The sequence below is a fragment of the Thunnus maccoyii genome, chromosome 21, assembly GCF_910596095.1.
Source record: "Thunnus maccoyii chromosome 21, fThuMac1.1, whole genome shotgun sequence".
Lineage (NCBI taxonomy): Eukaryota > Metazoa > Chordata > Actinopteri > Scombriformes > Scombridae > Thunnus > Thunnus maccoyii.
Genome location: NC_056553.1, coordinates 6,954,340 through 6,966,647, shown reverse-complemented (window position 1 = coordinate 6,966,647; position 12,308 = coordinate 6,954,340). Strand labels below are relative to the sequence as shown.

The 12,308-nt window shown below is 40.5% G+C and overlaps 1 protein-coding gene across 5 annotated transcripts in view; it reads left to right on the top strand.

The window, feature by feature from the left end:
- The window catches only part of sh3kbp1 (SH3-domain kinase binding protein 1), a 38,545-nt gene extending 29,102 nt beyond the window's left edge, over nucleotides 1-9,443 (top strand). For 2 of the 5 annotated variants that reach the window (XM_042398860.1, XM_042398859.1), the window contains exons 8-19: nucleotides 1,501-1,570; nucleotides 2,528-2,622; nucleotides 2,799-2,894; nucleotides 3,015-3,066; nucleotides 3,194-3,265; nucleotides 4,842-4,983; nucleotides 5,087-5,157; nucleotides 5,287-5,393; nucleotides 6,670-6,807; nucleotides 7,444-7,658; nucleotides 7,751-7,814; nucleotides 8,351-9,443. In XM_042398860.1, coding sequence (XP_042254794.1) covers nucleotides 1,501-1,570; nucleotides 2,528-2,622; nucleotides 2,799-2,894; nucleotides 3,015-3,066; nucleotides 3,194-3,265; nucleotides 4,842-4,983; nucleotides 5,087-5,157; nucleotides 5,287-5,393; nucleotides 6,670-6,807; nucleotides 7,444-7,658; nucleotides 7,751-7,814; nucleotides 8,351-8,389 — 1,161 coding nt within the window. In that variant the 3' untranslated portion in view covers nucleotides 8,390-9,443. The remainder of the gene's footprint in view (nucleotides 1-1,500; nucleotides 1,571-2,527; nucleotides 2,623-2,798; nucleotides 2,895-3,014; nucleotides 3,067-3,193; nucleotides 3,266-4,841; nucleotides 4,984-5,086; nucleotides 5,158-5,286; nucleotides 5,394-6,669; nucleotides 6,808-7,443; nucleotides 7,659-7,750; nucleotides 7,815-8,350) is intronic. The other 3 variants (XM_042398861.1, XM_042398862.1, XM_042398863.1) reach the window with 3 other exon arrangements.
- The last annotated feature ends 2,865 nt before the right edge of the window (nucleotides 9,444-12,308 follow it).

Sequence of the window (12,308 nt, the reverse complement as noted above, 5' to 3'; positions counted from 1 at the left end):
TTCTCAAGGGAAGCATTTTTAATTTTAATATGAAACTTTGCGTCACTATTTGCCTTTAGAAGCTATAAGAGGCCCAGCAGCATGTGATCCTCTCTGCGATGCTGTAATGATGTCTCGACGCTCGTAGCACCACATGGGTCTCATTAGGACAGAAGGAGAGCAGCTAAAGGGTGTAGAGGGAGGAGAGTAGTGGAGCCGGCGGGGGGAGGCGGTGCGGTTTTTCTCTCTCCCGGCCGAACAGAGCTGCGTGTGTGTTCGGGACAGACTGGGCCCTTTGAGTGTGTGTTTTTCCTGTGGAAGAACCACCCCGGTTCCACAAACACCGTCGAGGGATCCACTCCAGCCGGAAAACAACGACCCCTTTAAACCGTCTACACACACACACACACACACACTCCATCATCGAGTCAGCTTGTTGGTTTGTGTGCTAAATCCGATCTCATCTTCTCTCTAATTAGCCGGTTAGATTGGAGCTGCGGGACAACGCGCTGTTCACTGGAGAGTCATTATTTCCATTAAATTGTTGTTTTTATGAGAGTTTATTTTTGGGTTTTAATTTTTTTTTAACCCTTTTATTTGTGAAATTGGTTCATTTTTAGCGCGTTTTTGTTTGACTCGTCCTGTTTCATTTATTAAGATTTTCAAGTAATTGCTGTTTTATTTTTTATTATTATGATTTTATGTGAACACCAGATTAGCAACCACATTGTAGAAACTAATGAGAATCCAAATAAACAGAAAATATGATTTAAAAAAAAAGAAAAGGTTGTTGAAGGACATTTAAAAAAATACAAAATGTTATAATGTTGTGTTTGCCTTAACTAACGTTAAATAACAAAAATTGAAAAAAGTCTCTGCACACCTGAAAATGTGACAGGTGCATCAGAGGAAAACACAAGCGAGACAGTATGCAGCAGTTTTGCTCATTTTTATTCAAGTTGCCTCTCATGTATTAACATTACACTGGAGTCACAGATCCAAGCATCCAATTATTATAAACCTGGCAATCTTTGAAATAACAAAGAACAACTTTGGCCCTCTGGGTCTTTAAAAGATCACAGGGTAATTCATTTTTGGAAAATTGGATGTTTAGCTTGAGGCATGAACTGGGGCAGTGTTGCATTTTTGAGATCAGTTTAGTGATGTATCTTTTCACTTCTAATTCCAGCTAATTACCAGCAATTGTATTGTGATAAATTGTTTCTATAATGGAATTGAAGCAGCAGCAGGTTTTAGTGTAAGAACAGTTCATTGAGTGATCACAGAGGGAGAAATCTGTTGCGTAAGATGTCAGTTTATCACATTCTCCACCTCCACACCAACCACAGCTCAATCAAACTGGGACACGCTATTTTCTAGAGAGGTTGCATGTTACACTCAGGAAGTCCCAGTTTGAATCAGAACGGTCACACCAAAGACAAACACCACTCATTACAAAATGATATAAGTGCATGTGAGGGTGAGGTTTTAAAGCTAAACATCTTTCTGTCCGTCACTCAGACCAACGAGGGGAAAACAGCGAGTGTCACCGCTGACACCATGAAGACCGAACCTGACAGCAAAGCCAAAGGTGAGGTTATATCTTCAAAACAAAACACACACTAAGAGTTACATATCAACAGCCTCAAATCAAACAGTCCGATAAAAAGCCAAAGAAACCTTTAAAACTACAACTAACACAAAGCATACCACAGTAATTTCATCATTTCCTACCTTTCATGCAGAAGGTTTCCTTTCATTCCACTGTTGTTTGTTATTAATACACACTATTGTAATGTCGCTGTGGAAAACGTTTCCTTCAGGCGCTGGTGGAAAGCTTTGTTATCCAAGATCTGGGAGCTGGAAGTGGAAATTCACACAAACATGAATATTTTGATAATGTGAACTCAGTCGTCTCTGCTGTGTGTGATTTGAAGTAAATGGGATCAAACCAGAGAATGACTTAATCATCTTTTATGCTTCTTTTTGTATGTATTGTACAAGCTGTATAAAAGCCATGAGGTCCCAAAACACACATACAGTAGTGTGAATATGAGTCACATTATTGTGCAACCAAACTTACTGAATACATCATGATTGAGCTTTATTTATTTATTTATTCATTTATTTATTTTTTGTCTCAAAAGACAAGATTTATTTGTAATATTCAAAAAAATGTGTCAAATGTGATCTAAAAAATCAACACAAACAAAAAAAATCAGGGGAAAATTCTGCTTTTAAAAAACCTATTTAACACAAACATTCTATATTTCTGTATATTTTCTCTTAACTTTCTATTAATTGAAGATTTTCTGAGATGTCGTCACAAGTCGACTTTGTTTACTGTAAATTACTGTGATCAGCTCCTTGCAACAGGAAGCACAACAATTGAGTGTTTCCCACAAAAAAAAAGGATGTTTGATTTCCACGAACATCTATAAAAACTGCAAACATTGATTTTGTTACTTCTCTACTGTCTTGTTTTGTCTGTGTTGAAGTTTCTCGTTATGTTTTGTCTGACTTCGTCTTTAATTTGATTGGCTCTCAGGGCGGGAGCTGTGTAAAGTCCTCTTTCCGTATGAAGCACAAAATGAAGATGAGCTGTCAATCAAAGAAGGGGAAATCATCAACATCATCACCAAGGTCAGTCAGTATATTTATTATTGTGTTATTTTGTTCCCCATGCAGGTGTGTCTGCTGTATGTTTGCATCATTTGCATCATTTGATTTGTTTGTGCTGGCACAATTTGCATCCAGGTGCTCACTAAACACACCTAGAAAGCATTTAAATTACATTTCACCAAACATTGTCTGTCCAGGACTGTGCTGACGCAGGCTGGTGGATGGGGGAGATCGGAGGAAGGCAAGGTGTCTTCCCAGATAACTTTGTCAAGCTGCTAGAAGCCGAAAAAGAGGTAATTTTAGCAGAGAAGCTGTCTGATCGGAGTGAGTTTGGAAGTCTAGAAAGTCTCGAAGATACAGTTCATTCTTGAGGTGATGTTTCGTAACGTTTCTGTGTCTTCGTGTCTTTCCAGAGACCAAAGAAACCGCCTCCTCCCAGCGCACCGTCAGCCAAACACACAACAGGTAACATCCAGCGTTTCCTCTTCTCTTCTCTTGTATTTATATCTTCTGACTGACAGAGAAACACAGAGACTTATTAAAAAACAACAACAAACAAACAAAGCAGAAACCTGTAAACTCTGACCTGTAGAGAAAAGGCCGGACGTCAAGAAGGTTCCTCCTGAGCGGCCCGAGCACCTGCCACAGAGAGACCAGGATCGAGGTACATTCTAGACCGCTTCGGCCCCGCTCAGCCTACCGCGATCTGCTTCGACTCACTTCAGCTTCTCTCAGCTTTCTACCGATTGTACTGTTCACCTGACGACAGGCAGAACACTACAACTAACACACTTCATATTCATTTTTTGACCTTTTATTTTTAATTGCAAACTGAGCTAAAACTACAGAACATTAGGTCTCTGTCAAGAAACAAGTGCAAGACCAGTAGAAAGAAGACTTGAGGCATGTTTGTTGATAGAACAAAGCTTTGATTGAAGAAGCGGTGCCGACATCTGTCTGTGTGTAACAGGAAGTGATGGGCATTGTGGTTTCGATCTCGACAGACACTGGTACCGACATTACAGCTGCTTTCAGACAGAAGTTACCAATTGTCTCCGCGATGCTCTTATTATTTACAAAACTACGAAATAATTACTTTTTATTTGCAATTTATAGTTTGTGTTATTTTCCACATGGGTGTACTGTATATTAGGCTTTTATTTCATACAGAAAATGAGGGAAAAAGGGAAATAAATAAAAGCACAAAGGAGAAAAGCAAAGGGGAAGGGTGGAGCAAGAAGCAGATAAATAAATAAAAACTCAAAAGAAGTGGTTTTGAAGGGAGGCTGCACTTGAGTAAACACATGAACATGACTAAAAAAGGGCAAAAACTGTACGCAGTTTCATCATTTAATAAATAAATGATGTGGAATAAATGATTTCCATTTTTGCCATTTAACATAATAATCATGACCCCTATTTAACTATTTAAATTTTTTAAATGCTGCCATACTTCCAACCTGAGTAATCCACACTTGAATAGACAATGACAAACACATCATTTAACTCTGTAGGAAGTCACTTTATTCAGAGTTTTAAACATTTACAAAGTTTAAAACTGAAAGCAGAGTTTTCAAATGTTCCTGAGCTGTGCTTCCTCTACAAAAAAGTCAAATTTCCTAAATATTTTGATTAAGTTCATGAGTCAACACTGACATTTTGTTGTCATCTGCATCATCTATGATAATGATAAAGTGTGCAGCCCTAAAATAATCCTTCTTCTTTCTTTTTAAACAAGTATAAACTCCTGTTGTGTTTAGCAGCTAATCTAAAAACCTTCACAAATTGAATGAATTAATATAAATAAATACATTTTCTCATCCTATTGGCAGCTTTTCTCCTGTGGAAAATGAAATATTTGATTTCTAATCATAACATCACATCTCTTGCATCTCATAAAACAAGAACAGGCCATAACGATGCTTCCAAACACTGCCGCCGCCCCCTCGATGCCTGATCTTCTGTAGAACTGTTTTTCCTTCCTTTTCCGCCCTCGCAACACCTTGACGACCCAGGACTCTTCTTCTTTCTTTCTCCTTCCAACCTGCTTCGGCCCACTTTCCTGGGTCGGTTTCTTTTTGCCGCTGTGGCTCCTGCCTTCATCACTGTACTCCTCCTGCCTCATGCATGGCTGTGAGTGTGTGTGTGTGTGTGTGCACGTTCCCGTAGACGTGTGTTTTTCCTTTTGAACACCCTTGTGTATGATTTTTTTATATATATATATATGTGTGTGTGTGTAGGTGAAGAGGTGAAGGTTGGAGACATCCCCAAGCCCTCCCTCCCGTCTATCCTTCCCAAGAAACCCCTCCCCCCAAAGACAAGCTCCTCCTCCTCCTCTTCCTCCCAACCCCCGCGGCGCCCCGAGAGACCACCCACTCTAGCGTCAGTACACACTTATACACACACACACACACACACAGTCAGAAAACAGCCATAACCCCTGAGCGTACACAGGCTAACGTTGTTGTATGGTTTACCTGCTCAGGTGTGAAAGCCCAAAGTCTGAGGGCGGGGCTTCGACACCCGATTCTGCCCCTGACAGGTCACATGACGCTGGTGAGTTTGAAAAGTCGGGAGCATCGGCCAATCAGATCAGGATATGGTGCCTCAGTAGCTGTCAGAGCGCTCTCTCTCATCGGTGAGATTGAAGCAGCTGAGAATCAGGTGGTTTTTTTTGTGTTGCAGATATGGACTTGGACGCCGTGGTGTCGTCAACGGAGAAGCTGAGTCATCCGACGGCGTCACGGCCGAGAGTGACAGACCGCCGGCCTCGCTCACAGATCATCACACCTGTGAGTGTGTCATTATAACGTAGCTATATATAATCTGATGCTGTAGCCGTGTCCCAATTCTATCTACATGACATACTGAGTCATACTGAGTTTTTAGTGTCTCCACACTGGAAATGTGACAAAATGAATCAGATTACAGGTGAAAAACAGTTTTAAAAGTTGTTAATAGTGATGAAACAGCTGCAGGATAATTAAAGATCCCCTACAAACATGTTCAATTACCTCATTAAAATCCTTAAAAATACATCTCCTCCTTCTCCCTCATTAAAAAAACCAGAATCTATGAATATGTAAATATTGTTCATTTAAGAAGTTTAACTGCAGGACACAACACGTCTCCTACTTCACTGAAAAGTTCGTTCCCAGTGTTTGTGAACTGGAGGCTTCAAGTTTCCACATCACACTTGTGTAAGTTGTATACTGGACCGCGATTGGCTCCGAACTATTTGTGATGTCACACGTCATCCCTGCAGGTAAACAAGCCTTAAACTCTCAGCACATGAATGTGAAAACGAACTCTGCACAAACATCATTGTGCACAGCGAAGCTCAAACATCCGACTGAAGGAACAAGAAGAAAAAACATATCTTTGTTGTGTTGAAAGCTGCGGTTTGATTGATGTCCGTTGGATCACATTTGCATGACTTTCTGTTCTTACAAAATGATGAAGTGCAATGATGATATATGATATCTGTGTATTACCTGCAGAGACAGTAGACTATAATACATTTTCATAAACTGTAATGTAGATGAATGTATATTTACAGTAGTACAAACTCTCACAATCTGTAGTATAGAACTGGGACATAGCTGCAGTATTCAGATGCTCATTGGGTGATGATGAAGAGACATGTTGGTGTACTATGCATGTGTGGGAAACTCATTGTGCTGTTAATCACTGTGACATGAAGCTTAGTGAAGCCTTTTTTCTTCATGTGAGCAGAGGGAGGTGGGAGGAAGCTGCTTTAATGGATTATGACTGAATGTAAATTGTAGGATTTATGTTTATTTCCGTGTGTTTTGTTTGGTTGAGAACAGTTTGAGTTCATCTGTCTCATAGCTTTTCTTTACTAAGATAAATTTTCATTCAGTTATTTGGCTCTGTTGGGGAAAGATATCCGTCAGTTGATGTTTTGTGGTTGTTTCATTTCCTCAATGACGAAAATTACACATTAATCAGCTAATTTCAGCTTAAATCGAGTCTGTATCTGTCTGTTGAAGACCGAAGACGCCCACACAGTCAGAACACGTTTCCTCTTGTCCGTCTCTCCTGCAGTCTTCTCTGGCCAGCATCGACCTCGACGTCCCCGCCCCGGAGGAGAGGAAGGAGAGGGACCGACGGAAGGACGAGCACGAGTCTGTCCATACCAGATCTGTAGACGTTTCCCTGAGGAAAGGCGTTCCCATCTACTCTGTAAGACCTCCACCTGCACTGCACCTCCATGCTGTGTTGATTTTGTCCAGCAGAGGGCGCCACACCACAGATTTTCAATTCAAGCTTCTGAGCAGAGCTAAAACTACAGACTGTGCCTTCTGGTACAGTAGATGTTAATTTGTCTGTAGACAGATGACAAAATGACAAGATGGATGGAGATAATCAATATTTAGAAGGTTAAGTTTATATTTCATGCCGACAGAGGAGTTTCAGTAAAGAAGCATTCACTGATAATCAATAGGCAATACAGTTTTTCTGGGTTAAATTCAAGCTTTAAAATGTGCATGTTTTTCAGTTGGCAAAACAATCTCACCACAAGTGTGTAGCTGCTCTGGAGCTTTCAATTATATCACATGATCTTCCTCAGCATATAGAGTTTGCCCAGTTGTCATGAAATTGTAGATTTCCATTTTTTCTGAGTGCTTTAAGAGACTTCTTCTACATGTTGGCTTAAAAAATGAGACTGAAAGTTCATTCTTGACCTTCGAAATGACAGTTTCACATATACACATATATTTTAGCTATATATTCATAAAACTACCTGATTAGATCTGAGATGTATGAGGAGAATTCTTCAAATCAATGACACGTGTTTATTTCTCCATTTGTCCTCAGGTACCTGAGACTAAAGCACCTCTGCCCACCAAACCCTCTGTCCTGAGCCCGCCAAACAGCTCCGGCCATCGCCCCGCCTCCCCGTCTTCCTCCTCGGGTCTAAGCCCCTCCCCCGAGCTCCGGCATTCGCCCGTGACCCCGCCAACGCTGGAGGAACTCAGGAATCAGCTGCGAGACCTGAGGGCCTCCGTAGAGCTGCTGAAGAACCAGCACAGGTACACCAAACGTACCACCTGCATGTGTGTATTTGTGTGATACACATCAGTGACTGTGTAAGTCGTAACGCTGATGTGTTTGTGTGTTTCAGGCAGGAGATGAAGCAGCTGGCCAGTGCGCTGGACGAGGAGAAGAAGATTCGTCTTAGTTTACAGGTGAGACGTGACAGAGTAGATGTATGTTTGAGATTATTTTGTGTTTATTGCTGTGTTTTCTTTGCTCAGAATGAGCCCTTTATATCTACGTAGGGAACGGATCCTCTTCCACAGAGGCCGCCATGTTGCACCGCCATGTTTCTACAGTAGCCCAGAACAGACAAACCAAACACTGGCTCTAGAGAGGGCCTTAAGTGTGTTTTGCAAGTTTCGCAGCCACTGTAGGTTCTCCTACATGCTTGGAAGGGGAGGGTGAGGTGTGTTCAGTTGGTTGCAATATGCAACATCACCACTAGATGGCACTAAATCTTACACACTTGTCATTTAAGTCAGTTATTGAGTAAAAAAGGCCAAATTTTCTGGGTTTAATATCACTGTGAACTGAATATTTGGGGGGTTTGCACCATTAATTGGACCAAAAAGGCGATCTGAAGTCATCTTGGTTTCTGCATGCATATTTTTCAATATTTTCTGAGATGTTATAGACTAATCAGTTGTTTTTTTGTTTTTTTTGTTTTGTTTGTGTTTTTTTACAGATGGAAGTAGAGCACATAAAGAAGAACCTGGGGAAATGAAAGCTAAAGCATCCTTATCGTCGCACTCTGATTACCACATCTGAGGCCAGCACTCGAAAACATTCTCACTGCTGGCCGGGTCACTTCAGCCAAAACAAAAGTTTGTGCCAAACGATCATCAGGAACAGCATCAGCAACAACACAGCACCATGGAATCAGCCACCTTCCTTCCCCCATGACGCCGCCTTATCCTGTGTTTACTTCAGTATTTTATTTTTCTTTCAAAGAGGCTTCTCTGTTACGTTTACTGCTATCTTGTCGGAGCTTGCTGTGCCACTGGTACTGGCTGACCTCGGGCCTGTCGCTGTGCGTTGCCATGGTTACAGAGCGCTGACACGGAGCTGCGGCTGTCGTGGTGACCTCACTGGTACTTTAGTTCTCTGAGCGTGAAGGAAACTTGGGACTCGGCCTCCGTAGCCCGGTTGGTTCAGACGACCTCTGTGCTGTTCTGTGTCCACTCTGCGGCCTTCGCCTCTTATCTGTGTGTGCGTGCGCACGCATGTGTGTGTGTGTGTGTGCATGTGTGTGAATTTCCATCCATGTGATAACCAATTTTTGTTGTTTTTTTTTGCAACGTGAGACTGTTTTGGCTGGTCCTGACTTCTTCCACGGTCTAGTTTAGGTTTAGGATTTGGGTTTAGATGTAAGATTATGATCAAATCCAGATGTTTGAGGCACATCATTAGCATTACGGTAACTGTTTGACACACTGTGCTCGATGTTTCTATGGTGTACTGCAGGCGGGTGATTTTGAAGCATCAGCCACTGACATTCAGGCATATTTCCCCAATCTTAGACAATATCTCACTCTCTTCTTCATGTCATAAATTTCTAATCTGCAGTCAAATATTCTACCTGCTGAGAAATGAACATTTTAACCCATAAGCACATCAGGATTCTTTAGCTCTTTTAGCTTAAATAAATCTAACCAACATGTAAAGTTGTGATACTGTAGGTGCTATTTAACTGAATAGTCCGACATTTTGGAAAATACACTCACTGAGAGTCAGATGAGATTATTAATAGTGTCTTCTCATCTGACTCTAAGAAAAAACAAACAAAATGACGGACTGATATTCAAGACTGCACATTTGACATTTGACTGCAAATTAAAAATGTATTTAAAGTATGAATCAGTGCATGAATACACCTATTTATGATATTATCAACTTAATAATGCTGCCTTCTGGGAAAAAAACAACAACAAACGTATTACTTTTTTGACTTATGCACTTTTGCGCCACCTCTGGAAATCTTATAAAACAGCTGTGCTGGTCGCATCACATCCCCAAAAAAACACTCAAACCGAGGTCACCTGATGTTTTCCGGTGCTTCTTTTGGCCGTAGGGTGAAGGGTAAAGTTCGGGACGGAGTTTAAGGAATGTAGTCGGTGAAAAGTCCTCACAGGTGAAGGAAGAGAAAAATGTGTGTGTGTGTGTGTGTGTGTGTGTGTGCGTTTGTATGTGAGGTAGCATGTACGGCTGTTTGCCTCCCTTCCTTAAATGTGCACAGAATCTATGGCAACCCGTCACTGTGGCCTTCCTGTTTCTGACTCCAAATCTTTCTTTCTGTCTTTCTTTCTGTCTTTCTTTCTTTCTTTCTGTCTTTTCGTATGACAAGGAGAAAACTGCTACAACTGAGGCGACAAGTTGTTTTCTTGACTTGGTCCTTTCTCTCCAGGATAGTGATAAATATATATACTTTTATATTTCAGTGTAATAAAGATGCTATTATGTACTGTATGTGTGTATATTTTGTTAAAATGACAAACATGTTTGAACGGTAAGATGTGTGTTTGAGACCAAAAAAACAAAAAGCTTGAAACCAGACATTTTCAGGTCAGCGAGCGTCTGAGTGAACAAAAGGAGTAGTGAAAGTCCTGATTCAGTCTTAACGGCTTCTGCAGAACTCGTATGACAACATTATTTTCAGCATTATGTAACTTAAAACAAATACAATTCCAGTGAATATGTGTAACAAGACACCATTTCAATCAACCGTTCTGTTGCAAGAGTGTTTTTAGTCATCTAAGGGTTTGATACTGACAACATCTTTTTAGAAAAACCTTCAATTTTTACATTTTCATATAAAAAGTGCCAGCTGTATTAATGCCTATTAGAGCCTGATTCTGTGTCGGTGTGAAACAACATAAGCATAAGAAGTGTGAAAAGACATTATGAGCAACTTAATAAATATGTTGCAACAGGAAACAACAGTGGAACCAGAGGAGGTAAGATCAAGATCACCAGCCTTTGACTTAAGAGGAAAATAAGAAAACATTTAAAGGGGTACTCCAGCAATTTAATGCTGCACTTCCATAAACTACAGACATGAGATTGGTATTGATCTTCTCATCTAACGCTCAGCAAAAAACAACTTATTTCTCACAATGTGAAACTATTCCTTTAACAAGACCCAGACTCTGCAGCTCCCCTGGGCTTTACGGAGCTTTATAGTGAATTTATAGCAGGTTTGGTTCACTCTCATCACTCATAGTGTTGTTTGCAGCTGTTTTCAGAGAAAAAGCTATAAAAACCCACTGTACACTATCTGCTCAGTACCAAACGGTTGGTAGAGACCAAACAGCGCTCAACTCCTAATGAGATGATAATGTTGCTCTCTAACACCTAGATGTGTAAATAAGCAACTATTTGCTAACAAGTTCAACATATCAACTTAAAAGGTGATGATATGTCAGTGTTGTGTTCTTACCTGTTTTTCCGCTGCCCTCCAAGTGGCCAAAAAATCAGTTAATGCAGGATTGAGTCCCTAGTATAAGTCAAGCTCCCAAAAAAACTGGATCCTACATTTCCCATAATGCAACTCACTTATTTAAACCCCACAGCTCTAGTTTGTGATGACAGCTTTGTTAAAAATTGTAACTCTCAAGCTCAAACATACATAACCCTGATTTTGAACTATGGAAAGATCCCTGCAGAGCTGCAGAACACTGTATGTGTAAAACTGGCTGAGTGCCACTTTAAATCATCAATCAACTACTAACCAAAAGTTATTTTAAGATACATGGTAGGAAATAAGGTCTCAACAATTTTCAAAGCTTTTCTGGAGGGTGTTGGACTGACATTACAAATCCTCATTTACAACTGAAGATCCTGAAGTGAACATTAAAATCTCTTCCTTTCCTTTTAAGAAGTTTGAAGACTTGATCTTTATTCACTGAAGGATACTTCAATCCCTCCCATCTGATAAGTGTTATTTAATCTAGAAAGGCTCCACTCAGCAGTTGTAGCTCATGTGAATTAGCTGTTGTTGTCCAATCAGAGTCCAGTGCTACTACATGTGAGGATTTAAGTCTATTCAGCCTCTTTTAGATACATTTATCCTTAAGTAAAGTCAGTCAAAGCATCATTTTTATCCTAAACCATGAACAAATCATTTACATATTTCTCTCACTTCAGAATAGAAATGAAGGGAGACACTCCAATATAAAAAATGGTGATTATGATGATGTAGAAGAGAAACATTAAAAACCCTTTCTGTCCAGTAAGAACCAGTGCATTTACTGGTCCTGTTTTGGGAGCGCATGGACACATCTGTCAGGGTGTGATAGATAAATGGCCTCTGGCAGTCAGTGCAGCACATGCTGCCAGTGCGTAACGGATCCAGGCTGTATGGAGATACGGTTCCCCTTTTCTGCTGGAATATGCAATGGAAACAAAGAACAAATAAAGTGTTTTCTGGCTGTGATTTAAATTTGATTTCTGAGACAGCTTGCGCTTGAGAGTTGGTTCCGTTTTTCTCCACTTCAGGTGACATTTTAGCCATGAAAAGAAATAATTTTGCTGATTTGATTTGCTGTGAAGTGGAAATAACTGAGAATAACTTGGCTGCATGTGTCTTCGGGTAGAGGGGGGACCCAGAAGGACACACAGTTTTATATTTAGACAACCAAGAGAGA